The following is a 27,058-nucleotide window of genomic DNA, read 5'->3' as shown; positions in this document are numbered from 1 at the left end:
AACACGAAGTGATTTAATAAAATAATGATATCAAGATATAGTAATGATAATTTTTTTAGAAACAAATTAATTAATAATAAAAAATTTAAAATAAAAAATTCATAAAATGTAAATGTTTGATAAATATTTTATAATTGGATCTTATGGGTTATAAATTTTAAAATTATACTCTCAAGGGGTCAAATATGTAATTTTAATATCTCACATGGGTATTTGGTGTAAAAAAATCAAAATATTGACTCAGTCGCATGAGGGGCACGTGCGCAACAATCGCTCATATGTAGGGGCGCGTGTACTAATTTTATAAAAGGTCAGGGTTAAAGATGCCTATTAGAATTTTACAGGAGAGAAGTGTGCATTTTCAATATTTCACAAGGGTATTTGGTGCAAATAACTATCTTTTCAAAATACATACATGCGTACATACACACATATATCACACATGTATTTCGTACACAATAATTATATTTATAAGTTAAAGAGATTATTTATTTCGTAAAAAAAAAAAAAAAATTACACATTTTTCATCTATTCATTAGATGTGTTCGATTTAAGCTATATCTGTCGTGAATAGTAATGATAATATATTTAACAAGAAATATTTTTTATTATTCAGATCAAGTCGCAGATCCATCTTATTAAAAATGCAACGTGGCACGTTTTGATAGGAATTTTTGTGATACTCTATGTGATAATATAAACTTGAATTGTGATAATATACAGGACTTGTTGCCATCTTTGGGTATATATATTGTTATACCGATTTTAAAAGCACCCCTTGTAATAAACATATAATCTTCTAAGGTAGTATTTGCAACTTCTAAAAATAAGTGATAATAAAGATTATCTTCATAAATAGAGATTGCAAACACTACCTTAACAATTTTGTTAAAAAAGATCACTTATTTTTAAAAGTTGCAAATCATTTATTTTTAGAGGTTGCAAACACTAAAAATTAGGAATAATTATTAACACTCATGGAACGGGGAATAAATGCGAAAAAATTAGGCTCAAAATTGTGAAATATGGTATCTATTTTGATTGGAGAAATGAATCATAATCGAGATATGAACCAAAAATCGGGGCATGAAATAGAAAAATGTTTTGAAAGGGGTAGAGGTATGCCAAAGCCCAAAAGGGAAAGAAACCCAAGATTAGCGTAGATTTTAAAACATGATTTTAAAAAAAAAAAAGCAGAACAAAAACCGAATGCCTTTACGAATAACCCATAAACAACAGAGGCAAGTGTAAACTTCAAAGTCACCAAATAAAATCATTTTATGAGGAAACATTGTACAGCTAAATAAAAGAGAGTATTTCAGAGTTCCTCTCAGGAAACAACACAATAGTAAAGTGATAACGACCAAAAAACGAGCAGAATTACAAAAACTGGAGAGTAATACTAGGAACACGTATAGACACCAATCCCTGTGATCAGCTGCACAGTTCTTTCACTTTTTCGACTTCTTAGTTCCCCTACATCATCGCATACATTCACAAACTCATTAGCTCACACAACTCAAAATTATAAAAATAGCCGATTACTTGAAGAAAACACGAGTAGTTACTTACTGAGTCGTTTGAGAGGGTGCAGAAGCAGCTGTTGCAGATTGGGCTACTTTCTTCTCTCCGGGTCCCTATAATAGTGAAAAACAGAACAAATGTCTTAAAAATCACAAGTCAAGTAGATGGGTGACAAAAACAAGGAAATGGAAGTAAGGATAAGAACGTCTTGGGTTAAATCTAAGATAAACAAACAAACTAAGCACATCAAAGAAACAACTTGAAACACATGAAATGGGTTGCAGGCTTGCAACTCTACCTTTACTATCTCCCTTTCCTAAATTCTTACAGCTCATTAAATATTTTTCATGGCAAAGCAATTGTCTTTGTAAATATCATGAGAGATATGCACAGGCATGCACAGTACAAAATTCTGTGGAGATCATCCAAAGTAATACCTGGGCTAGTCTTTCCTCTCTCCTGGCAAATTTTCTTTCCCTGCTAGCCTTATTCTTTGCTCTCTTAGCTTCAAACTGGTCAGACAATGTTTTCTCTCTAGCCTTCTCAGCCTTAGACTTGTGGATGCTCTCCATCAACACTCTTTTGTTCTTGAAAACATTACCCTTAACCTTCATGTACATGTCATGGTACATGTGCTTGTCAATTTTCTTTGCCTCCCTATACTTGCGAAGCAGGCGTCTGAGCACTCTCATTCTCCGCATCCACAGAACTTTAGTGGGCAGTCTAGCTTCCCTGGTACCCTTACGTTTACCTGAAATTATTCAAAACCAAATTCATAAAGGTCCAGAGTTGTCTACTTCCAGCTAAGATGGCAACCAAGCAACAAAAAAGAAGCACTTCATCAATCATGGCAATATCTGAACCTAAACAATACATAAACTTTTTCCAACAGATAGGTAACCCTTTAGCTACTTTTCTGTGGCCAAATCAGTCCTCTTAGAATGAGTTTGTAGAGAAATTTGCACAACACTATAACCCACCACACCACATTGTTATAAGCATACAAAGTATATGACCAAAGTTCACTTAGAATGAGTTGTAGAGAATTCTGCATAACAATATTATAACCCACCACACCACATTGTTATAAGTTTAAATATATTAACCCCCAAAATGGCATATATTCAAATGACAAGCAGAGGCCATCAGCGAAGGAGTGAAAAGTCTAAGCCAATTTAAAAGAAGAATTCCCACATAGTAGAGAATTCCAAAAATCAGAAAAGAATACCATATCCAGAATGACGTCCCTTTCTTTTGGCCTCTTTCATTCGGCGCGCCCGAGATCGCGAGTGAATCTTGGTTGGCTTCCTGATAATGAAACCATCCTTGACCAACTTCCTGATATTTTGGCCTACAACAAGGAATAAAGAGTAAAGATGACATATTTGTAACAAAACCACCAGCCGACAATAGACAACTTCATTGCAGAGAGAGATCCATAAATAAAAAAAAGGCTTGTATAACAGTGACAATAAGATTAAGTGCATAATTGATCCCACTTAAATTGCAATTGTAAACACAGGTGAATCTTAAGTTTGCAAAACACTACAATTTGGGTAGAAGAATATAAATGCAGTTCATCAACACGTATAATCCATTTAAGCAATCAAAAGTATCACCTCCACAAGAAGTCAAAGTCGTTCTCACTTCTAACCCACTTCAAGGACAGTTCATAAAAAAAATGGAATATGATAAACTGAATTGAGGATTTCAGTCAACTTAAAATCTTAATCTGTCACACAATCATGTTCTATTCAAACAATAGAGCTCATCCTAAACACCTACACGAAACAATTAGCAACCAAAACTCAATCTCGTTTTTCTTCATCATATCAGGCAAAACACTAGAATCCCAATTACATGATAAACAGTACCGAACGAAACAACGCCCATTTTAATCACAAAAAATCCACGAAAAACTTGTGCAATAATCGCAAGCCAGTAGCCTACAAAAGAGAATAGAGCGTACGCGAATTAGCCATGGAGATTTCACTGCCTTCATTGGGATCCAGCCAAACTTTGCCCTTGCCGCACTTCAGCACGCTGGCGGCGAGCCGCTTCTGTAGCTTCAGCGACACCATTTCTTTCCTCCCGATTGAACTTTCACCGGTGGCGCGATGTAAAATCTGAAGCTTTTATAGGTCACACCATTTTGCACTAGGGTTTATGTTTGGGCTTTTGTATTGGCAATGGCGTGAAACTTGGGCCTTCTCAAATTGGGCTCCATTTCTACCTTTTGTTATTGGAGAAGTACTTTATAGTTTTTTTTAACAAAATCTTACAAAATCTATATTATTATTATATATATAAAAGCAGAGTTGTTGCCAAAATTAGAAAGTTTTCGCCAAAATGTTTGGTTAAAAAAGGAAATACAAGCTGTAATAATTTTTTTTAAATTAAAAATAATTGATTTAATATTAAAAGATATATGTCAAAATAAGGCTTATACACGTTTCTAAGATAATCTTGTCAATTCAACAATACAATTGTTTCCTTATTATCTTTTTAATGCTAAAAGAAATTTTTTATTTTTTCATGTATTGACATTGAAAATAAATATATATATATATATATATATATATATATATATATATATATAAATAAACAGAAAAATATACTTAAAAAAAGTATAATTTTTCCGCATAAAATTTCATTCAAAAAATATTAAATGCATAAATACAAATAAAGATAATATTAAATTTAAAATTATAGATAAATATAATATTGAAATAAAAAAATGATATTACAAGTGACAGACATTTTTATCTAAAGATTTTAAAATACAGATAACATTACTATTAAATTTAAACAAAATTTAAAATAATTTTTTCATAATGAAAAAAATTAAATTTTTTATTTAAAATATAGATTAAAATACGGTTGAATTTAAACAAAAATTAAAATAGTAATTTTCATAATCAATCAAAATTGAGTTTTTGGTTAATAAGACGGTTGTTTAGCATATATACATATAAAAAATGATATTATGAATCATAGACTATTGAATTTAAAATTTTTAAATGATAGATAAAAATACAATTAACTTTTAAAAAAATTTAAAAAAATATTTTTCGTGATCAAACAAAATTTAATTTTTGTTTTTAATATGATGGTTGTTTTGCTTATATGTAGATATACATATGAGCAACACATATTCAAAAATAAAGATGATATTATGAGTGATATTGTAAAATTTTTAAATTAAATAGTTTATATAAAAATACGATTGTATTTAAAAAAAATTTTAAATAGTATTTCTTGTAATCAAACAAAATTTATTTTTTATTTTTAATAGGGTGGTTGTTTTGACCATATATATATACGCAAAAAATATAAAAAAAAAGATGATATTATGTGTGATAAACAATTTATGAAATTTTTTATAATCTATCTATACAAAAGCATACAAATCTGTTAAAAATAGAAACTAAAGTCTGCTCAAAATTTCTTTCTAAAGATAGTAGAGACATTATTATTTAATTTAAAAATACAAATAAAGATAAGGTTGAATTTAAAATTACATATTATGATAATACTTATTTTTTTAAAAAAATAAGGTGATATTATTAGTGATAGACTATTTAATCTAAAAAATTTAAAATATATATATAAATATGATGAAATTTAAACAAAATATAAAATAGTATTTTTATTTATAAAAAAAATTTAATTTTTTCTTTCAATAAAGTGGTTGTTTTGATGCATATATAGATCTACGTAGCAGATATTTTAAAAAATAAATGATATTATTAGTGATAGATTATTTTATATAAATATTTTAAAATATAGATAAAAATATGATTGAATTTAAAAAAAAGTAAAAATAATTTTTTTTGTGACTTTTAATAGGTGCGTTGTTTTGCTAGCAGAGATTCAAAAAAGACAATATTACAAGTGATAGACTATTTAATCTAATTACAGAAAAAAATATAATTGCGTTTAAACAAAATTTAAAATAATCTTTTTCATGATCAAACAAATTTCAATTTTTACTTTCAATAGGGTGGTTATTTTGATATAATTTTTTTTATTATAGTAATATAAGAACATTTTATACTATTGTATCATCTTATCAAATTTTTTCGTGATATACATTATATTAGCATTTTTTTTATATTTTATTTTTCTATCTTGGTATTTAAAGTTTAAAAACTAAAAAAAATTCATTTTAATATTTAAAAAAATTTCTCTTTGATTGTTTTATATAATACAAGTATTGCATGTATCAAACTTATTGTAACATCTTATATGCTATTCTAGGAGCGTCTATACAGTTAGGTATTATTTTTTAAAAAATAAACTTTTAAGATGTTTGGATGAACTTCTTTTCAACAACTTAAAATTGTTGATATGTTTAATATTGTGAGATCTTTTTATTGTCAAAATTATCAAAAAAATATAATACTATGAAGGTAATGTAAGTAATTACATATACACAAAAATAATTTTATAATTTTATCATAAATGTCTATATTAAAAATAAAATTATTATTATTACATTAGGTTAATGCGAAAAATGGGTGGTTGTTAATTTTTTAGGCTAATGTGAAAAATGGGTGGAGGACATTTAACAAAATATACAAAGATAATATGGAGAAGTAAATATTAAAATAAGACCTTTCTTAAAAAGTAGGAGTGAAGCAATTTTTTTTTTAAAAAATCATCTATAAGATGTCAAACAACTTATTTCGACGTCTTATAAACTATTTTTTTTAAAAAAAAAATTACCAAAAAAAATTTAAAGAGCTTATAAGATCTCTCAAACACCCTTAACCACAATGAATTTCAAATGATTCCAATATTTTAAGAATTTGAAATCCGTTGTGATTAACTCAATTATAGCGTGCGATCGGTTGGACCATTTTTTTAAAGAAGATCGGTTTGAACAACGTTTGGTTATGAAAACATTGGTGTAAATAAATATAAATGACTTTGAATTTTTTTTTTGTGCAAGTTATCTAAACAATGAACATAAAATTAAATCTAAAGATTTCAAATCATTTTATCCAAACTCAATCTTAATTTATTTGTATTTTAATTATTTATTCAAACACTCATTCTTACTAATTTTTATAATTAATTAATAAAAATAACATACCATACATCGTACGGATGAAATACTAGTTTTATTATAAAAAAAATGTTTTTTAAAAGTTTTCCCGTCAATAGTGGAACTTTTATAGTGAAGCAATGACTATTTAAAAATGATACTCACTGAAACCGGATGCTTCCAGTCTGAAATCATGAACAAAATATTAGAAGAGCACGAGAGGGTGTCTCGCGTACGAAAATATGAATAGAGCAGCTAATGTGCATTTAGCTATCCATATATCATCCATCAATCATACATTATTCGTCATCAACTAAAAAATGGCTAATATTATTTTTTTAAAAGAAAAAAATGGCTAATATTATTAGTTGTAATAATATGATATCAATATTATTACTTTATTTCGTGGAATATCTTGGAATAAACCTGAATGGAGGTAGGAATCGAAAGTTGTAGATGTAATGCCAAATGGCGCAAAATGAAATTTCTTGGAATAGAAAAAGCCAAATCAGTGTGAAGTTGGCACCTTGGGAACCGCAAGACCCATGAACAATCAATCTCAGAGGGACACGAACCCAATTCAGCATTATTATTTTGATCTTCACGATCTTGACTTTTCTGATCTGTCCCAAATTTAAATTGTCGAATGAATTATATATAATACTCGAAAAAGCGTCTCCTTTTTTTTGTCACGCTTTTGGATTCCATTCACCTGAAGAAACTGGAAAATTTGCAGGAATTTTGAGGGATCTTGAAGTGCAGTGTCTGTGTGGCAATGGCGAGTAAGAAACTGGAAAGGTTACCAAGCATGAAGGAGACAGTTGATGGTACTCTTGGCGCTCACCGCAACGAACTCGTTTCCCTTTTTTCACGGTAAACATAAAACTAAGTATTTTTTATTTAGCATGCATTTTTATGATTGTTCCCTTTTCTTTATGAGAAATATTGTCCCAGATTTTCTTGAAATTGATTGGAGTAAGTATCAAGAAATGAAATTTTGATTACTTTACTGTCGACCTTTTCTTGGGACTTATTTCGTATCTGTTCGCGTGAAGATATGTGGCGCAGGGTAAAACGATATTGCAGCCTCGTCACCTGATTGATGAGCTAGAAAGCATCGCCAGTGAGGATGCTTCAATGCAGAAACTCAACGATGGCCCCTTCCGTGAAGTCTTGAAGTCCGCTCAGGTTGGTTTCAAGTTTACTTTCATTCTTGCTTTGGCCCTGAATTCTAGCAAGAACTAAGTCGGGGGTTTGGTTTCAAGAACCTGTGGTTCATTGAAACATGACTGTGTTTTCTGATGGGCATTCATTGAAGTTTTGGTTTGTAGAAAGTGTTGGAGAGGAATTGTATATTTCAATATTCACAGTAATTCTTCTGTGTTTATATATAATCTTGTTATATCTCGGAGTAAACACAGCTTTAGGCTATGGCTCATAACTTCTTTTTAGTGCTTGTTGTGAAAGGTATGAAAGATGTGACCTACAACGGGTGGAAAGAATATCCTTTGCTACTATTTGTGCAGGAAGATAAAACATGGGCATAATTTGCTCCGAATTTTCGTTATTTGGTAATAAATCTTATACGTAATTGAAATTGTCACACCATGTATATTTGGGTAGCAGGAAGAGCAGAGTATTTCATTCCTACCAGGTGGATGTAGTATGGCTCATAAGTATTCTTTATCAAGGATATTTGTCGTCTTGCATTTTGGTAAATCCAATACATTGCAGGGGGAGTATTTGGCTTGGTGTAGGGCAGACCATAGTTGATATGAATTTATTGATTAAACTTTCTCAATATTCTACTTTTTCAGGAGTAAGCTTTGTTTCTTAAAAAAACTTTGTTAGTATAGTTGCTGTATTATGTTTTTCAACATTTAGATTTGTGGTCCACCCGTTGAGTATCCTTCTATATTCATTGGGGTTACATACTGTGGCAAGATATTCTGATAAATATTGTGGATCTCCTTCAAGCTTTTGCTAATGCTATATAATTGAGTGCAGGAAGCTATAGTTATACCACCTTTTGTTGCTCTGGCCATTCGTCCAAGACCTGGTGTTTGGGAATATATACGAGTTAATGTGCATCAACTCAGTGTCGAGCAGCTGACCGTGTCCGAATATTTACACTTCAAAGAACAACTTGTGGATGGGCAGTAAGTGGCTTCTGTTGTGTTTTATTTCTTCATGAGTAATTTTCTGATCTTATAAGATGGTGGTTTTCGAACTGGGTGTAGAACTGATGATCCACATGTTCTTGAACTGGATTTTGAGCCATTCAATGCAACATTTCCTCGCCCAAATCGATCATCAGCAATTGGAAACGGGGTCCAATTCCTCAATCGCCATCTCTCTTCACTCTTGTTTCGCAACAAAGAATCACTTGAACCATTGCTAGATTTTCTTCGCGTGCACAACCATAAAGGACATGTAAGTTCAAACATAAGAAAAACCCCATGGCTTCGCTGTATGATATATTTCATTGAACTCTATAAATAAATTTGTTCCTACTTCGAAAGAGAGAGTATGACTTAGCTATAAATCTGATGTTTAATGCACGAAGGGTATGATGTTGAATGATCGGATAAAAGGCATATCCAAGCTCGAGTCTGCATTGACCAAGGCGGAGGATCTTGTTTCTAAGCTATCTCCAGATGCACCCTATTCTGAGTTTGAATATGAGTGAGTTTCTGTACATAAATGCTTTCAATAAGATACATACTAATAGGAGCAAACACAGGATTTGGTACATAGGGCCAACTGAATATAGTGTAGGGAGTGAAACTTGAATTTTTAAAGCACATCACATTTTAAAATTTGTTTTGGGGGTGGTATCCACAGCCCTTGCCCCTGCTGGATCCACCCATGGATACAACATTTGTTCATAAATGTTACATATATGATCCAGCTTGCAAGGAATGGGCTTTGAGAGAGGTTGGGGCGACACTGCCGAACGGACCTTGGAGATGATGCGGCTCCTCTCCGACGTCATTAATGCTCCTGATCCATCTACAGTTGAAAAATTTCTTGGTAGAATACCCATAGTGTTTAATGTAGTCATATTGTCAATACATGGTTATTTTGGCCAAGAGAATGTTTTGGGCTTGCCTGACACGGGTGGTCAGGTAATCATTTTTATTTTTTTTAATTAATATGCAACGACTATGATGGAAATTTGTTGTTCCTACGTTCTTTCTTATTCTGTGATTTATGCAGATTGTGTATATACTAGATCAAGTACGTGCATTGGAGAGTGAGATGCTCCAAAGAATAAGACAGCAAGGGCTAGATATCACTCCAAGAATTCTTATTGTATGCTCATCTGACTTGATCAGGTTGCCTTTATGCTAATGGTTTGGGTTTGATTTATCTAGCTCATCATGTTCTTTCTTATTTTCCAGGTTACTCGATTAATACCGGATGCTAAAGGTACCACGTGCAACCAACGACTAGAAAAGGTTACTGGATGTGAGTATTCACACATCCTCCGAGTTCCTTTTAAAACTAAGAATGGCATTCTTCGCCAATGGATCTCGAGGTTCGATGTCTGGCCCTACCTCGAAAAGTTTACTGAGGTACGAGGATGAACCAGTTTTCTTCCAGACTTATTTTCATTAATGATCAAAATATTTCCTTTTGTTGCCATAAACCATCAAGAACTACAGAAAAATATTTTGGATCAGATAATTGTCTCTCTCGTGAAATAGATATCTTTTAGTTCTGGTGTCCCTAATGAGTGTTCTGTTATATGGATAATGTGAAGGCGTAATTCAGCAACTTAATCTCTTTTTAATGATCAGGATTCAGCACAAGAAATCGTGGCAGAGTTGCAGGGTTTACCGAATCTAATTGTCGGAAACTATAGTGACGGAAACCTGGTGGCATCTCTTTTATCTTATAAGATGGGAATCACGCAGGTGAAGATTGATGTTTTATCTTGAATAGTTGCTTTGATGTTGATCTTTATGGTAAAAAAAGTTTATTCTTCGCGTTGCAGTGCACTATTGCCCATGCTCTGGAGAAAACCAAATATCCAGATTCTGATATATATTGGCAAAAGTTTGAGGAGAAGTACCATTTCTCGTCTCAGTTCACTGCCGATATAATAGCCATGAATAATTCGGATTTCATAATCGCCAGTACATACCAAGAAATCGCTGGAACGTATGTGAATAACTCACTTTTATTGATCATGATTGATGAATCCTTGTGAATTTGACATTTAGTTTTTTTTATTTAACATTTAATTTGAAGTATATTATCTCAACTAGTGCTTCTCGTTTTTTGTTTTGCAGGAACGATACCGTTGGTCAATATGAACATCATACAGCATTCACCATGCCAGGTCTATACCGTGTGGTTCATGGTATTGATGTTTTTGATCCCAAGTTCAACATAGTTTCTCCAGCGGCGGATGATACCATTTACTTTCCATATTCCAAAAAGGAAGAAAGACTTACGTGCTTTCATGAATCACTTGAAAAGTTGCTGTATGATCCCCAGCAGAATGATGAACATGTGTAAGCTATTTATTAAACTTCTTTTTTCTCGAAAGATTCATCGAATTTGAAATGAGAAATGTGGCGTTAATATTTATATTCCATTATGCTGGAAACAGTGGCACATTGAAAGATCAATCAAAGCCTATAATCTTCTCCATGGCGAGGCTCGACAAGGTTAAAAACATCTCGGGGTTGGTAGAACTGTATGCTAAGAATGACAAGCTAAGAGAGTATGCTAATCTTGTGGTGATCGCGGGGTACCTCAATGTGAAACAGTCGAGTGACAGAGAAGAAATATCAGAAATCGAGAAGATGCATAATCTTATGAAGCAGTACAATTTAGAGGGTCAGATGCGATGGATAACCTCGCAAACAAATAAAGCACGGAATGGTGAACTCTACCGTTATATAGCTGATAAGAAAGGGATTTTTGTGCAGGCAAGATTCATCTCTATCTGCTGTAATCTCATCCCATAATACACCGTCGTACTTAAAATTTTCCTTTCTTTTATAGCCTGCATTATATGAAGCATTCGGGCTCACGGTTATTGAGGCAATGGCCTGCGGTCTTCCAACATTTGCAACAAGCCAAGGTGGGCCGTTAGAAATTATTGAACATGGTAAATCTGGATTTCATATCGACCCATATCATCCCGAAAAGGCTTCTGCCATCATGGCAGAGTTCTTTAAAAATTGCAGTGAAGATCCCAACTATTGGGCCAATATATCTGATGCAGGCCTTCAAAGAGTTAAAGAAAGGTATGCAAGTTTTGCCCTCGAAATCCATCGAGTGGCCCCTCTCTCCCGAACTCTGTGACTCATTCAACTGTTATCTTACTTCTTGTTTTTCTTTTGATACCCGGATGCATTTGAAATTCAAGCGCCACGATGTTATCCTTTCTTGGTCCTTTGTTTGTTGAAGGTACACATGGAAGATTTACTCAGAAAGGCTGTTGACATTGGCCGGAGTATACAGTTTCTGGAGATATGTGTCTAAGCTTGAGAGGCGTGAAATTCGTCGTTATCTTGAGATGTTCTACATTCTCAAGTTTCGCGACTTGGTGAGTCTCTAACGAGTATGATTCGTTCATAAATAGAAGAAAAAAAAGATGGAATGTTGTTTTTGAATGAAAGATATTTGTTGACGTTGATCATCGCCTCTCCTGCGTAGGTGAAATCTGTTCCTTTGGCGGACGAAGAATCATCGAAGTAGATGGAAACAATTCTTGCCACTGATCCATAGCTTTTGCTTTTGCGTGGCTGATTGTATGCTTAAGTTGTTCTAGTTATTAATCAAAATAAAATCACTTGCTATCTGCATTGTGTTAGAATGTCCATTTGGACAAATAAATTGAAAATATCATGTATGCAAAACTTTGGTTGATGAGAAATTATGTATGTACATATTTATGTGTATGTTTTACAAGAACCATGTACTCTTCTTCCTTCTTTTCTCTTCTTTTACTGGTCTATTTATTCATCAAAACCGAACAAACCGAACCGAAATATAAAGAAACATGGGTCGAAATAGTGATTCCAGCAAACAGCAGTTACATGATAGACAGAAAGTTGGAATATAAAAAAGCAAAAGCATTGGCTTACTGTCATGCTTATTCTTCAGAAATCCGAATCTGCAATGGGATTTGGTCCTTTAGTACAAGCATGCTTCTTCAACTAATATTTCTATTTAGTATATGTATCAATCTCTTTTTTTTTAATCTAAAGTTTTTATTTTTTCAGTACATAGTTCAAACAAATAAATAGAATATGGCTAGCTAGTTATATTGCTTTATATACAAGTTTTGAGTTCATGTGGAAAAAAAATTATTCTTTTACAAATAGTGAAATCGGGCCTGAAAGCCCGGAATCCAAATGTCCAAACCCCGTCTCACAAGTCCTAGTTTTAAATCAAGCCACTGACAAAGCCCTGCTTTTTGACCACGTGACTCCTGTCACGTGCCGTATGGTATCCGTATTATTACCCGCCAAATTCTATATCAACGGTCAAATGTTGGGCCCCCCGCCAACGGTCATCCCTGTTTTATTTTAATTGGAGAACACTATTTACTACTTTATGGGACACAAAAATCAATGGTTGTTTTTTAGGAAAAAAAAATGAACTCCATGAAATTAAGTTGTAGAATAAGTTTTATTTTTTAAAATGGTTGTTTTTTTTAAAAAAAAAATGAACTCCATGAAATTAAGTTGTAGAATAAGTTTTATTTTTTAAAATGGTTGTTTTTTTTTTAAAAAAAATGAACTCCATGAAATTAAGTTGTAGAATAAGTTTTATTTTTTTTTTAAAAAAAATAAATATCAGAGAATTGAATCGACAAATCTTGTCAATTTGATTTTAAAAATAACGACTGTTTGTTAGAAGATTATTTTAATGCAAATGCATGTTTTAAAAATTAGAATTAGTCATAAAATACTAAGTGATGCTACATGTACAACGTAATTTATACAACAAATTTTACAACACAAAAAATTTCATACAAGAATTTAATTTACCAAAATCTTACGATACATTAAATATAAAATCTCGCGATAAAATAAAAAAATCTCACGATTTTATTGTCGTAAATATCGTTGTACACGATATATGTTGTACATTAAAATTTTTTCTAAAATATTGATCCAATAACAAATGATTTTTCATTGGATAATACAATGAAAACCATTTTAAAAAATAAATGATCGAAGAAGGAAAATGTCATATTTTTCACTTCAAGATTTTTAGGTTCTTTTTCATATATCCAAATGTTTTTTTCGAGTTTCAAAAACTTTTTGTAGTCAAAGGCGTACTATGTTTGGAGAAAAAGTAATGATGGTCCAAAACATACGCCATAATTAATTATGCCAGGCTTGGATAATTTTATTGCCATTACAAGAGAATTAGATATAAAAGTCTAATGCTTTGTAGCTTTTATAAAAGTGGAAACATATTTACTAATTTGGTGTGGCGAAACTTACGGAAATCATCATATTATATTATATTATATTACATACCAAAAATGAGTGAAATTGTCGCATAAAATTGGTTTTATATATATAAAAAAAACGAGAATACCCAACTTGAAATTTTTTTAGTTAATTTTGTTTAACAATCTCAAATTCTCTTTTCAAAAGACTTGAATACATTCATTTTCTTTCAATCTGAATTTACATATGATTACTTTGTGTATTGCTAGGTTAGAGATAAGTAACATGACATCACAAATTACATGTCTGTTTATAAACATAAACTGATAAAAGACCACATTTTAAAGACCAAATTTGACTACATTTCTCAAGAGTACCAAGTATTAAATGTCCCAATTTATGTTAGAACAGTGGAAAGCTCACACAGCAATTTCCAAAGCAAGAAAAATGCAAAACACAACATACCCAAAAGCAGCTCAGTAACCAATGCAGACAGAAGATGTATATATATATAAATTATAATAATAATAATATTGACTCTCGTGCCCATCAGACAATGCGCCGTTTCGGGCACGAAAGTCGCATTCATTCCACACAGTTTTTACACTGCAAACTGTTAACATAAACGAACTACTTTTGACTGAAACAACCAAGCACTAGAATATTACAATTAGTACTCACTGATGATATATAACATAACATGATAATTATAATAAAGTAGTAAAAATGGACCCCACATGCCTAATAAATGTGAGACTAGTGAAATGAAAATCTTGCACAGAATTTGGATGCTTTTAATCCTTAGATCTGGCCATACGAGTGTGCAAGATAAGTCAGGGCTCCAACAAGGGGTGCATTGATGTAAGTGGCCGGTTCGGATTGCTCGTAGTCAGACCGTTGATCTGGGAACCGATCGTTTTGGTCCGGCCCGCCAACGACTGCTCCGACCAAGATGTTTGGGTTTGGGGATTGGGAACTCATGACACTGAACCCGGATGAGCATTGGATTTTTGTTGGATGTGCACTGATGGAAGGGAGAGAGGATCCCCTGTGGTGAATCCTTAAAGGGTACCTTGGACCATAGCCCACCATGTAGGACATTTTCAAAGGGTTGTCTCCTAGTAAGTAGTCCACCTGCACATACTCCACATGTCAAGAATGTAAGAAGAACATGTAACTGAACAGAGGCTTTAATCATTAAATTTAAATTATTGTTGTAATATATATATAATTAGTGTGAGGACAAATTTCACAACCTGTTTCTTGGCCAAAGCTCTGAGCTTATTTGGTGAGATAATGGTTCCACCACAGTTGACGACTTTTTGAGCAGATGTCAGGTATTTAGCATAGGTCACAAGTAGGAAAGATGTGGATGTTACATACTGCATGTTACCATCACTCATCTTGAACAGAAGACCACCTAAGCAAAACATGAAATATATTTCAACAATTACCACGGATTTAATCAAAAAAAAGCATGCAAACTCTTCAAGAAAATGGTTGGGTTTTTTGTTAAGAAAATGAACCTGGGGTGTACTGAGAAGTGGAGTAAGGGGTCCCCGGAAAAACGGAGCAAATGAAGTTATCTGCATGGCCTTTGTAATCATGGAGAGGCTGAAAGTTTTGGACTAGAAACGCCTGAAGAAAATTGCAACAACACAGATATCGTAAGAATTATAGAATGATTATGTAGGATGTTTGGCATATAAAGAAATTATTGGTAGAAAAAGGTGAATGTGCAAGAAAGACCTTAGAAAGAAGAATTCTGGCTCCAACATGCTTGTTGTCCCACCCAAATGTGCTATCAGATTCATCGGCTCCAAGGGTCTGCCCATTGGCTTGAATGTAGCTCAGATAATTTGGATTCCTGGTAGCTTTATGTAACCAAGCAGCACCCCATAGTAGCTCATCCTTTAGTCCATTAAAATAGATTAAAGTTAAAGAACTTAAGCTTGAGGGAAAAAGGTCATTTTGTCAAGAAACTAAAGATTTTTTTTTTTACCTGGTACCCAGAATAATCGCAGTAGAAGGGACACACAAATTGTCTCAAGCCATTACTGTAGGCACCTCTGTACTTATCAGCAAACTCAAACACCTAGTACAAATTAACTAAAATGTAAGAGCAGCGGGGAACAGATTCAGTACTCTTTAACTGCAAAGAACATATTCACAATTTATTAGCATTTTATACCCCCATTGCCCTTCTGGCAAGAATCCTGGAGTAATTAGGGTCACTTTTTCTGAAAACTAAGGAAGCAGCTGCAAGAGCTGCCGCTGTTTCAGCGGCAACCTCCGTGCCTGGAGTGTTTTTGTCTATCTTGAAAACACTTCTCGGAGTGTCCATATCCTCTGGCCTCTCCCAGCAAGCATGATCTTTCCCTGCATCTCCGACCTGCAAAAAAGGCATTACAAAGTACAGATTTCAGTCGAGAATCTCATGATTTCACCCCACCACATGATTTTCTTTTTGGTTTCGCTATGCTTTTTCCCCATTTTTGTAACTAAAAATGCAGAATGTTGAGAAGGAAACCTGAACATAAATGGTGCCTGGATGAGCAGTGGCTTTGAGGAGATAATCTGTGGCCCAGCGGATGGCTGCTTTGGCATTCTGCAGCTCTCCTTTCATAAGCCCACCGAACTCGATCACACTCCATGAAAGCATAGTGGTGGTGAAGGCCATTGGGAAACCAAACTTCACATTGTCCCCTGCATCATAGTACCCTCCCACCAAATCAACCTGCATTTCACATTTAAACCCAAACCCACCTCAAATCTTCTCATTTCAACGCAAAATAATCAAAAAAAAAAAATAAAAAAAATACACCAAACCCACTTAAAACTTTTCATCTTTCACACAGAACACTCTGAAAGAACGAATCTTGCAGCCATTACAAGAGAAACCACCCCTCCCACACGAAATATTCAAGAAAATCTGCACAAAAAGATAAGAAGAAAGAAAAAGCAAAAAACATACATGCATTGCAGCACCATCCGAAAGGCCAGAGCTTTTTCTCCAGGTGATTCTTTGGTTAGGGGGGAGTCTCCCGGACCTCTGGCCCTCAAAAAACAAAATAGATTTCGTGAGAGCATCTCTGTAATTGTGAGAAGCATAGCGAGGGTGACGATGGACACTGAAAGGATAGTTCCCCGTAGGGTAATAAGCATCGCAGATAAATTGCAGCGAGCAAACAAGAACACAGACGAAAATCGAAGTGACGAAAAAAGAGGGAAAACGAGAAGCCATTTTGTGCAAACCAACCGTCAACTCTAACGAAGGAACCAGCCACTATATATTATTTATAAACCCAAAAAAAAAAAAGACTATTGCTCTTACTAGCTTGCAAAAAATTGTTGGTTTATTGGGTAAAAGAAATATATATTTAAACTAATTAATTAATTTTGTCTTTCTATTTTCTTTTATCGGAACCCTCGCTGTTATGTAAAACATTCGATGATAACTCATAATTGAATTTCTCTAATGTTTGACTCGAATATTAAATTACTGCATTCTTTCACTTTCTAAAAATACGTATACGTATTAATGTGAGTGATTACTTGCCAAAAAAATCGAAATTATTATGATAATACCATACATGCATATTTGTGAAATGTAACATAAATTAATAGAGAATAAATGGTAGATTAACATGTGATCTTCGTCGCATGTGAGGGTATTAATTTTATTATTTATTAATGGATTTGGGGTTACTATATATAAGGCAGCAACGGTAAGAATGAATATGACCTATCACGTGAGTGGCTTAGTTTGCTTTGGACTGGACAGCAGCAGTTGTAATAAATCTTCTTTCCTTTTACCCGTTAACGAGCTATAAAACTATTCATGTATATGCATACTCGCAGAGTCACAGTCCAAATTATTTCAGATGGCTACAGCTTCCTCTTTTCTATTTTTTTTTTTGTTTTTCTAGACTCCATTCCCATTTTCCAGGAACTCAACACCATATGAACGTTTAAAAATAAAAATAGTAGTCGTGCACGTCCTCAGAAATCAATCTCATTTTTAAATAAAATAAAATAAAAAGAGAGAGGGGGTTGTATCTTTCCATATAATATATATAGTATAATCTTTAAAGTTTAAATTTATTCTTATATTTATAAGGGATCATATAAATCCATATACAACATGACATTCATTTATTAGATGTACAACATATCGCGTTAGTTTGTGCTCATATAACTGTTCATGATTTCAAAACTCAATATTATATATATATATATATATATATATATATTCATGTAACGTGAACTAAAAATGAACAAGTAAGAAACAACGTGTTGTCGGTTAAAGAGTGTGATAATGAGCATGGGAGGGTCTGGGAAGTCTCATTTGAGTTATGTGAATTGTTCAAAAAGCGTCAAAAGTAGCCCATGCATGTGTGTAGTCGCACTTCAATCAAGAAATTCACTTCCGATGGGATCGGATCGGAGAGGGCCGGTTGAAGCTCTAATTATAGGCACAAAAGTATGGCCATGAGGGGACTATAAATCATGTGTATATAATCATTTTAGGGTGCGAGCCGAACTTGATTAAACATGTTATATCTATGCAATCCAATTTTTTCATCCCCTTCGATCGAGTTGATAAAATCTTAATAATTCAAGAATATTTTTCTTTTGACCAAAAGAAGTTAATTTAATATCGTGATGTATGGTCTAAGAGTAAAGGGGTCTAGTCTGCCAAAAATAATTCTCTAGATAGATTCCGACTTTGATTGGGCAGTGGAGAGCTTTCGAATGATTAGTATGTTTTGGGTCTACCATCATGTGCTCTTCTGAGGTCTCATCGATCACATGCCAAAACCATTCTATTCGCACATAAACTTTCTTGGTTCAACATTCATCTGTTGGATTTTTCATCTAAACGGCAGCTTTTTTTAGTAATTGATCCAAAATACAAAGGAAGAAAAGAAAAAAAAAATCACATAATTTAACTCATAAAATTCAGAGATTTTGGATTTATTTGAATCTGTTTGTGTTAGACCAGCAATGTTTCCACATGCACTACATATATATGCTTTTTATTAGATTAATTAACTTGAATCTGCCATTTTTCTATATTATGCAGTACTACATGCACATCAGATTGGGAACATTATTGGCCTCGCATTTGTAATAATTGAATCGAGTTGATTCGATTGCATGCTTAATGCAAAGCGATATTTTATGGAAATTAAATTAATTCGTTCTCAAGATGACTAATATATATTTAGAGGGAAAAAAAAAAGATTTCAAGGAGCTAGCTAGCTACTTGGTATCAGTAAATCTCTAGCATGATCAAGTTGGAAAAATAAAATTGTAAAACAAATTAAGAAGCTGTACGTGTAACATACTTCTTGATAAGTGATATGTCTTGCATGAAGCATTCTAAAACACAATATAAAACGACCCAAAATTCCGGCCAACCTAACCATATATAAAACTAAGTACTCAAACGGTCAGATTCGCGGTGAACGGAATCCCTGTAGCCGGCACCCATTGATTCGCCTGGATAAAATTTCCGGGAGCAAAAAGAGCCGCCTCCGTCGCATTGGTAATAACCCGGTAACCAGGCCATGTAACTCTAGCGCTCGTATTCGACCCCGGCCCGCGATTCTGATACTCTCCGTAATAAAGCAAACTCACTGAGGAATTCTGATCCCATCGCAACCAGCCCGCGGGATCGATAAGGCCTTCCATGTTCGCAAGCATGTATACAGTCCTGGAATATAATTTCCAGGGCCTGCCGAGGTAAGATTTGAACTGTGACAAAACAGGGAGCAAATCGGAGCCAGCCGCGACTTTGCCGTAATGGATGGAAATCCCGGTGTTCTGGTTCGGGTCGTCTCTTCCCTGAGCGGTGAAAACGTTCTGCTGACCCGGGTTCGGTTTCCGGGCGTAAAGACTGCAGTTCTGCAAGACCACGGCGGCGTTGCCGAAGATGAAGTCGACGGTCCCGTAGACGTCGCACTCGCGGTAGAATTGACGGAGGGAGTGTACGTAGAGAGTGTCTTGGTACCCGATGAAGCGGCACTGGTAGAAGGCTGAGAAATCGGCGCCGCTGCGGACGGCCACGGCTTGTTGTTTGCTTGGGCCGGCGTAGTTTTCGAAGCTGATGCCTTTGGCTATGAATCCGTTCCCGACTACAGCTGCATGGAAACAAAGGGAATCAAAAGATGTGAGATTTAATTATTTGCAGGAACACAATCGATAAATTCACAATGAAGCTGTATGATCAATTCTTGCATGCATGGTACTAAACAAATGAAATTAAGAGTGAACAAAATTCACATTCAAAAGTAGATTCTATACTACAAAGGACGTAACTTCCTTAACTAAAATTAAGTACTAATTATACCTTTCTTCAAGTTATATATCGAAGGATTTAAAAAATATAAAAACAATAGTAATAAATCCCTTCCTTAATTATAAGTTGACGTTGACCCAATTAATATCAATCTAGCTACATGTTAAGATTGTATATTTGAATCTAACGCAACCTTAAACGTTAGCTTAAAGGGATTGGATTGTGCTAGCCGCAGTATAAAATTGCGAAAAATTATATCTAACTAATGTGAGATATTTAATAATACATTAACTCGTGTCACTAATTTAATTAAAGATATAAAAAGAATATTTCAAAGACGCAGCAACTTAGCAACTGGCTTATAAGTTATAATTAAATGATTGTGAGTTGTGCCCAAATCACCGAATGCACGCATGTATAAAAATAAATGAGCGTCCGATCCATGGACCATATATAGTGGAATCACACACACACACACACATATATATATATATATATAGATTTAGCACTTAATATATTCAAGTATTAAAAACTTACTAATTAATCATATGATAATTTGATCAATTTCTGTTCATAACGTTTGTATGTTCAAAACGCAAACTTTTTTAAGTAGAGAAAAGAAAAATATGTGTGTTGGTTCATTAATGCTGAGGGGAAAAACTAAGACAATTTTGCATTTTCCTTTTCTTTTTCTTTTTGTTTTTTGTTTTTTGTTTTCCTTTTTATCATATAATTAAAACAAACAATTAACCACCTGACCAGCGGTGCATGGTGTAGTGTAATAAATCAGATTCATCAACTCCTCGTGCACTCATGAGTACTCCATGCACTTGAGGCTTTAATTCAATATTGCATCCATCCATAATGAAACTACGTACAATTAGTGAATAGTACTTGAATTCATTTTTTCTAATACTAAAGTTAATTATCTCAATGTAATTTGTTTTAATTCAAAATATTTCTTAATAAAAAATTAAATGATATAGTTAGTACGTGTAGATACCGAAAGAACTGACCGAAAGTAGAAGATTGGAAGGTAGTCCATCCATCCCCAACGCTCCGATTGCCCTTAATCCATGTATTCTGTATTCCATCTCCCAACAACATTATCATCTTCTTCGAACTCCCCATGTCCACGTACTCGAAATACGCTCCGGTTTTTACGTATATCACGAACCTCGTGTTGCTGTTGTTCGGCGCCGCGCTTAATGCAGCATTCACGGTGCTGAAGTTGCCGCTGCCGTCTTTCGCCACCACCAGATCCACCTTCGTTTGGTTCGTCGTCGTCTGCAGCAGCCTCCGGTCTTTCCGGTTCAGCCAAGCCGGGAACCCGTCGTCTCTGCTTATTCCGCCGTACTCGGGGAACTCCTGCTGTAACAGGGAGCGGGGGTGTTTCTTCTTCTTCTTCTTCTTCTTCAGCTTCTTGACCATGGCGAGGCAGTTGCTGAAGTGCTTCGAGATTCTTTTCACCCTGCCTTCGATGAGTTTGCGGGTGTCGTTCTTGCTGTGGGAGAACCCGTCGAGGCAGGTGGCCTGATTCGTCATGGCGCCGCTGAGAAGCGTCAGCAAGTCGTCGTAGTAGGTTGTGGCGGCGGAGGAGTTGCTGGTGGATAAGTCGGCGAGGACCTTTCTCAGCTGGGAGATGGTGAGGGAGAAGAGCTCGAGGCAATCGTCGAGAGCTCGTAGGTCGATGGGCTCGAGCTTCTTCGCCAGTTTGCGGCGGAGGGCGGAGCAGTTGGAGGTGGATTCTCTTATCTCCTCCATGGAGACGTTCACGGTGCCGGAAATTATTTCCGGGAGAGTTTTCCGGTGGTTTTCCGGCATGGACGCGACGGTGTAGGAGCAGAGGTCGGGGTACGTTACATTCTGGCATGTGGAATCAGCGATTTGGGAAATAGCAGTGTGGCGTGGAATGAGTATGAATAGAGTTACAAGAAGAAGGGCCGAGAGAGGAAGGAGTTTGGAGTCCATTGCTTAGAAATTCAAGGGTCCTTTCATTTGAGTGAGATTATTATTTGGGCCTTTAAATACTAGATAGATAGATTTATTGTGGAAAAAAAATATTATCAATTAGTTATTATTTTCAAAAAATATATATAACTTTTGTTTCACCAAAGTCGATACATGATATTTTTATCTTTTCATTGTAAAATGTGAAATGAATATTTATTATTATAAATATTACAAAATAGTCAACTCTATATTTTATCAGGTAAATAATATTACTGAATAATCTATAGCACGTATAGCGATATATTAAGTTTAGAACATAAATCATATGATTATTTTTTTTATATTTAAACGTGTCTCAACCCGTATAATATATAATTTTGACCACAAATTTGCGGATCTGAAAATAAATTTGTTTCATTATTAAAAAAAAACATTAAATTTTCTAGCGTTGAAATTGAATAAGAAATTCAATTTCTTTCAGGTTAGAACCATGTGCATTTAATAGTCAGCTCTACTCGGTTTTAATAATGTAGTAATATAAGAAAATTTCAACCTTTGCAAGAGTAATAAATGGAGTATATTATATATACATCGAAATTAGGATTTAGTCAGAGTTGAACATTATAAACTTGTAGTCTACAGAGGGCTTTCATCATCATTTTCAAAAGATAATTAGCAAAGTCACTAATTAATAAGCTACTCATTGGCTTGAAAATAATTAGTCTAATTATATATGTATATATCATTACTTGACTAAACCCATTTTTTATTTTAAATTAAATACTAAAATCCTTTGGTTATGTACTAAGTAAAATTAATCGTTAAATGTAAAGGAAGACAATGTATACAATTTTACATTTTAAAAAAATGAAATATAGATCACAATGCACCAGCTGAAGGTGTTTAAGATTTGCGAAATTGATTTCTCGAGGGGTTAAAGTTTAAACTATCACAGAATATAAACAAATATATATGGTGCAGTAATTTAACGACGGGATCCATAATATATTATATTGTTTATAAATAAGATCCAATCTAATCGTCTAATCAAAAATTTTATTTACAAAACAATTAAACTAACTAGACTACTAGAGTATATTTATAAAATTCTATTAATTATTCGAATTATTTACTCATGAACCTGGTGGCGCGTGCCCGATTGGAGAGCTATTAATATAGTATTATGAGTTGGAGATGATGTTAAAGTTAATTAATTTATAAGTAATGTTTGAAGTTAAAGATATGACCTTTCTCGATTATAATAATATTACAAGATTTTATCGTAAAAAAATAATGTAGAGATAAATAATATTTTAATATGATCATAAAAACAAATAAAAAGTGATAGTATTTGATTTGATTGATAAATAATAGTTTGTTTGATTTGATTGATTAAATTTATGAAAATTTGAATAATATTATTTATTAAAGATAATATGATGTAAAATAAATAAGTATTATAGTATAAACATGTTTCTTTCTGAGTGTGATTGTAAGTAACGAAGTGCGAAAAGTTTGTAGTAATTAATGAAATTCTTTTCGAAAGTCAAGTGCGCCAATTTATTTATATTGTGTTTATGCATGCATGCTGTTAACAAGCTGTGATGAATAAAATTATATGTAACAAGTTGATTGGATAAAACGGCGGGAATATTGAATTTCTCGTGCTTGTGTTACCTATAAGTTAAACTCCATAACAATATATACTCCTTTCCTTGTACACGTTAAACAAAGTCGATCGATACACGAAAATATATGGCAAGAAAATAAGTATTCTTTTGTATAATTTAAAATTGCGGGCCAAAAATATTAGTTTTTATAATTTTAAGTTGGGCAAACTCGAATTATATGTCGTTAACATGTGATATACTTAATGAACCTAACTACTTGCGTTTGCCGAGCACTAGAAGAATTGGCCTAGCTCGGTTGTCTAGTCTATGTTAATTCCAATAAAAAAATATTATCTTATATCCTGTTTTTCGTTATGATATTTTAGTTTTTTGTGATGAAGTTTAAGTTTTAATTGGATATCTTAGATTTTTTGGCGAATTTTTAGTTTCAATATACTTCTACATGATACTAATATTATACCGACATGATATATATAAAATTTAACTCTACATGTCTAATAAAATACATACTTTGATATAAAAATGACTAAAAGTGCAAAGCAATAAAAAAAAGTACAAATAAATAAAAAATATAAGATTAATATTCGATTTTGATATAATAATAATGTACCAAAGTTGTTGTGATTCTAAACACAAGACTAACACTTCCAGACAAAAATCACTCTCAAATTCCAGAAAACAAAAGATCGTAAACAGAAAACAATATATGAGCAGAACAAAATGCAAGAACAAGACAATTACTTGGTTCGAATTGATATCAATCCTACATCCAAGGATCTGGGATAAATCCCATATGAATTCACTATAAACGAAGAGTATGAATCGTTACAACCCTCACACGAGAACTACAACAAGCTTGTCAAGAACAGAACATGTAAAACACATCTCTAATGAAATCTGGAATCGAATGATCTTCGGCGTCCAAGCTAAGAGAAGAAACTTCAAGATTGATTCCAATAGAGATGCTCTCGAATTTTCCAGAGGATACGATACTCTCTTCCCTTTCAATCTCTCTGTGTAAGTGTTCTCCAAAATCTGTCAAGGCTTAAATACCCAATTAAGCTGCTAACAGCTGCTAACCAACTTAACAGATCATGAACTAACTCTCAATTAGATCTCAGCCATTGGATTAGGCTTTAAGGCTAAGATTAAATCTGAGCCATCCAACGAAACTAATTGTAAAGTCAGCCATAGTCTCCACAAATCTCCACATTTGACTGAAATTAGATGTTTGTAGCAAATTCATAAAAGATATCCCAGTGAAACATATATTATTCTTACTCTATCATGTGAAGCACACCAAGCGCTCCTTTTAAGTTTGCTTACTGGTATTACCTTTGTCATCATATCTGCCGGATTGACCAATGTATCAATCTTCTGGATATTAACAGTTCCTTGAGCAATGATATCTCTCACAAAATGTAGTCTAACATCAATGTGTTTTGTTCTCTCGTGAAATACTGAATTCTTGGACATATGTATCGCACTTTGAGAATCACAAAAGATTGTAACAGTCTTTTGATCCAAACCCAATTCAGAAACAAAACCTTTAATCCATAGGCCTTCTTTTACAACTTTAGTAAGAGAGATATGAAAGAGTGGGTGCCCAGTTAGCCAACGTGTGGGTAAGTGCTTTTATGACTCTATGTATAAACAATCTTTGTTTAATATAATTTACATTCATTAATGACATTTTCTTTATCTTTCTTCATATTGTTATATTGTGATATACTATTGTTGTTTTGATAAAGACCTTGAATATACTATAGTGTAAGTAAGATGAGATAGTGAATAAAGAGAGATCACTATTATGAAACACATCTTATAGTCACTGTATATTCTAAACAGTTCCTAGTCAATTGAGTCGTCCGCTAATAAGGATAAGGATCGCTCGAGATTGAGACTAGCATTTGTAATGTCAAGTACCACGTTTCATTGGTAATGAACATGGAGATGTTCAAAGCATGCAAATGGATAATCATATGATGAATGATCGAACTACCCTATTCGGACTTTCCAAGTGGTTATTATTATTTGAGTGGATAAGTCCGCGGTTTTGGTTGTACACCATTAGTCCTTACTACTTGAAACATCATTGAGACTCTATATGCTAGTACTGTACTTTGACTCGTTTACCGACTCTAAGGGGTCATCAAGTGTCGGGATTGGGTACAGTTACGACACATATAGGAGTCGATGCTTTGTTGTCAAGGATTCACCACACGCTTGCGAGTATGGATATCCTATGCGATCTGAGGGGATATTAGTGTGACAAATCTCTGGCCAGAGTACTCGATATGATTTAGGTTACTTGGTTTCCTAGTAGCACATGCCATGTCACTATTTGATCTTCAAGATGCGTTGCATAGTTATCGAATCTCGAACGACTCTCGATGTACCAATGGTTGTTGATTCGACCGGGATATATGGATGAAGGGACTGTACTGTACGCTAACCAAAACTTACTGGTTATTGCAGGCACTATCAGTGATACCTAGGAAATCATGGGGCGATGTTGCTAGACGCTCTTACCATGATTCGTTGGGTAAGTCGAAAATCGTTGTTCCGAGTCACAAGGAGTTGTGAGCCCACGGCTAGCTGTATCCCTGAACCATTGAGGGTCACACAAGTAATGGATTACTAAACCCCGTTGAGATAGTTAAATTTAAAGATTTAAATTTAATGAAAGAGAAGTTGGACTTCTTAACTAAAGGGAATGAAATTTCCTAAAATGACATAGGGATGAGCATTTTTGGAAATCACTGAATTCGGATTTAGAAAAATTATCTTGACTTTAAAAGATGCAGAAATGGTTTCTGTGCACATTGGTGAAATCGGTTTATCAATCGGAGTCATGATGAATTTTATATTAATTTCTATAATAACAGGCTTGGCTTGTTGGGCTTAGGTTATGGATTATGGGCCCTAAGGAGTTAGAGTCCTAATAGAGATATAACTTAATCCAGTCTAGAAATTATATATAAATACATGTGAAGTTTTCGAAAACACTACATTAATTCCTACTTGGTATTTTCGAAAATCACATAAAATAAAAGGAGGGTTTTTTCGAAAATCCTCTCTCCTTTTTTGAGAAAATTCATTCTGTGATTTTTCTGAAAAGTCACTTTCTGAATTGACAGATCAAATCTGTTTAATCTCTACGATAAAT

The 27,058-nt window shown here is 33.7% G+C and overlaps 4 protein-coding genes across 4 annotated transcripts; 1 reads left to right on the top strand and 3 right to left on the bottom strand.

Annotated features, from left to right (window-relative positions):
• Window positions 1-1,248: 1,248 nt before the first annotated feature.
• Window positions 1,249-3,650, bottom strand: LOC140890401 (large ribosomal subunit protein eL19z-like). Its single transcript, XM_073298165.1, has 5 exons — window positions 3,494-3,650; window positions 2,753-2,875; window positions 1,962-2,275; window positions 1,573-1,637; window positions 1,249-1,476 (listed from the first exon to the last, which is right to left on the bottom strand). Exons 1-5 carry the CDS (start codon window positions 3,603-3,605, stop codon window positions 1,452-1,454), a joined length of 639 nt encoding a protein of 212 aa, XP_073154266.1. The 5' UTR covers window positions 3,606-3,650; the 3' UTR covers window positions 1,249-1,451.
• Window positions 3,651-7,052: 3,402 nt separating this feature from the next.
• LOC140891003 (sucrose synthase 2-like) lies at window positions 7,053-12,499 on the top strand. Its single transcript, XM_073299209.1, has 15 exons — window positions 7,053-7,447; window positions 7,630-7,762; window positions 8,582-8,733; window positions 8,815-9,007; window positions 9,141-9,259; window positions 9,486-9,702; window positions 9,794-9,889; window positions 9,979-10,152; window positions 10,378-10,494; window positions 10,575-10,741; window positions 10,873-11,097; window positions 11,196-11,517; window positions 11,594-11,838; window positions 12,002-12,140; window positions 12,251-12,499. The coding sequence occupies exons 1-15, from the start codon at window positions 7,350-7,352 to the stop codon at window positions 12,290-12,292; spliced, it is 2,439 nt and encodes an 812-aa protein (XP_073155310.1). The 5' UTR covers window positions 7,053-7,349; the 3' UTR covers window positions 12,293-12,499.
• Window positions 12,500-14,575: 2,076 nt separating this feature from the next.
• Window positions 14,576-17,254, bottom strand: LOC140891004 (endoglucanase 17). Its single transcript, XM_073299210.1, has 8 exons — window positions 16,976-17,254; window positions 16,532-16,738; window positions 16,193-16,393; window positions 16,004-16,096; window positions 15,751-15,912; window positions 15,528-15,639; window positions 15,258-15,421; window positions 14,576-15,135 (listed from the first exon to the last, which is right to left on the bottom strand). The coding sequence occupies exons 1-8, from the start codon at window positions 17,243-17,245 to the stop codon at window positions 14,803-14,805; spliced, it is 1,542 nt and encodes a 513-aa protein (XP_073155311.1). The 5' UTR covers window positions 17,246-17,254; the 3' UTR covers window positions 14,576-14,802.
• Window positions 17,255-19,449: 2,195 nt separating this feature from the next.
• On the bottom strand, window positions 19,450-22,207 carry LOC140888825 (pectinesterase-like). The gene is made up of 2 exons (XM_073296529.1): window positions 21,322-22,207; window positions 19,450-20,147 (listed from the first exon to the last, which is right to left on the bottom strand). The coding sequence occupies exons 1-2, from the start codon at window positions 22,127-22,129 to the stop codon at window positions 19,450-19,452; spliced, it is 1,506 nt and encodes a 501-aa protein (XP_073152630.1). The 5' UTR covers window positions 22,130-22,207.
• Window positions 22,208-27,058: the final 4,851 nt, after the last annotated feature.

Source organism: Henckelia pumila, chromosome 3 (assembly GCF_033568475.1).
Source record: "Henckelia pumila isolate YLH828 chromosome 3, ASM3356847v2, whole genome shotgun sequence".
NCBI classification, from domain to species: domain Eukaryota; kingdom Viridiplantae; phylum Streptophyta; class Magnoliopsida; order Lamiales; family Gesneriaceae; genus Henckelia; species Henckelia pumila.
The sequence above is the reverse complement of the archived record's forward strand: the minus strand, read 5'-3'. Positions and strand labels throughout refer to the sequence as shown.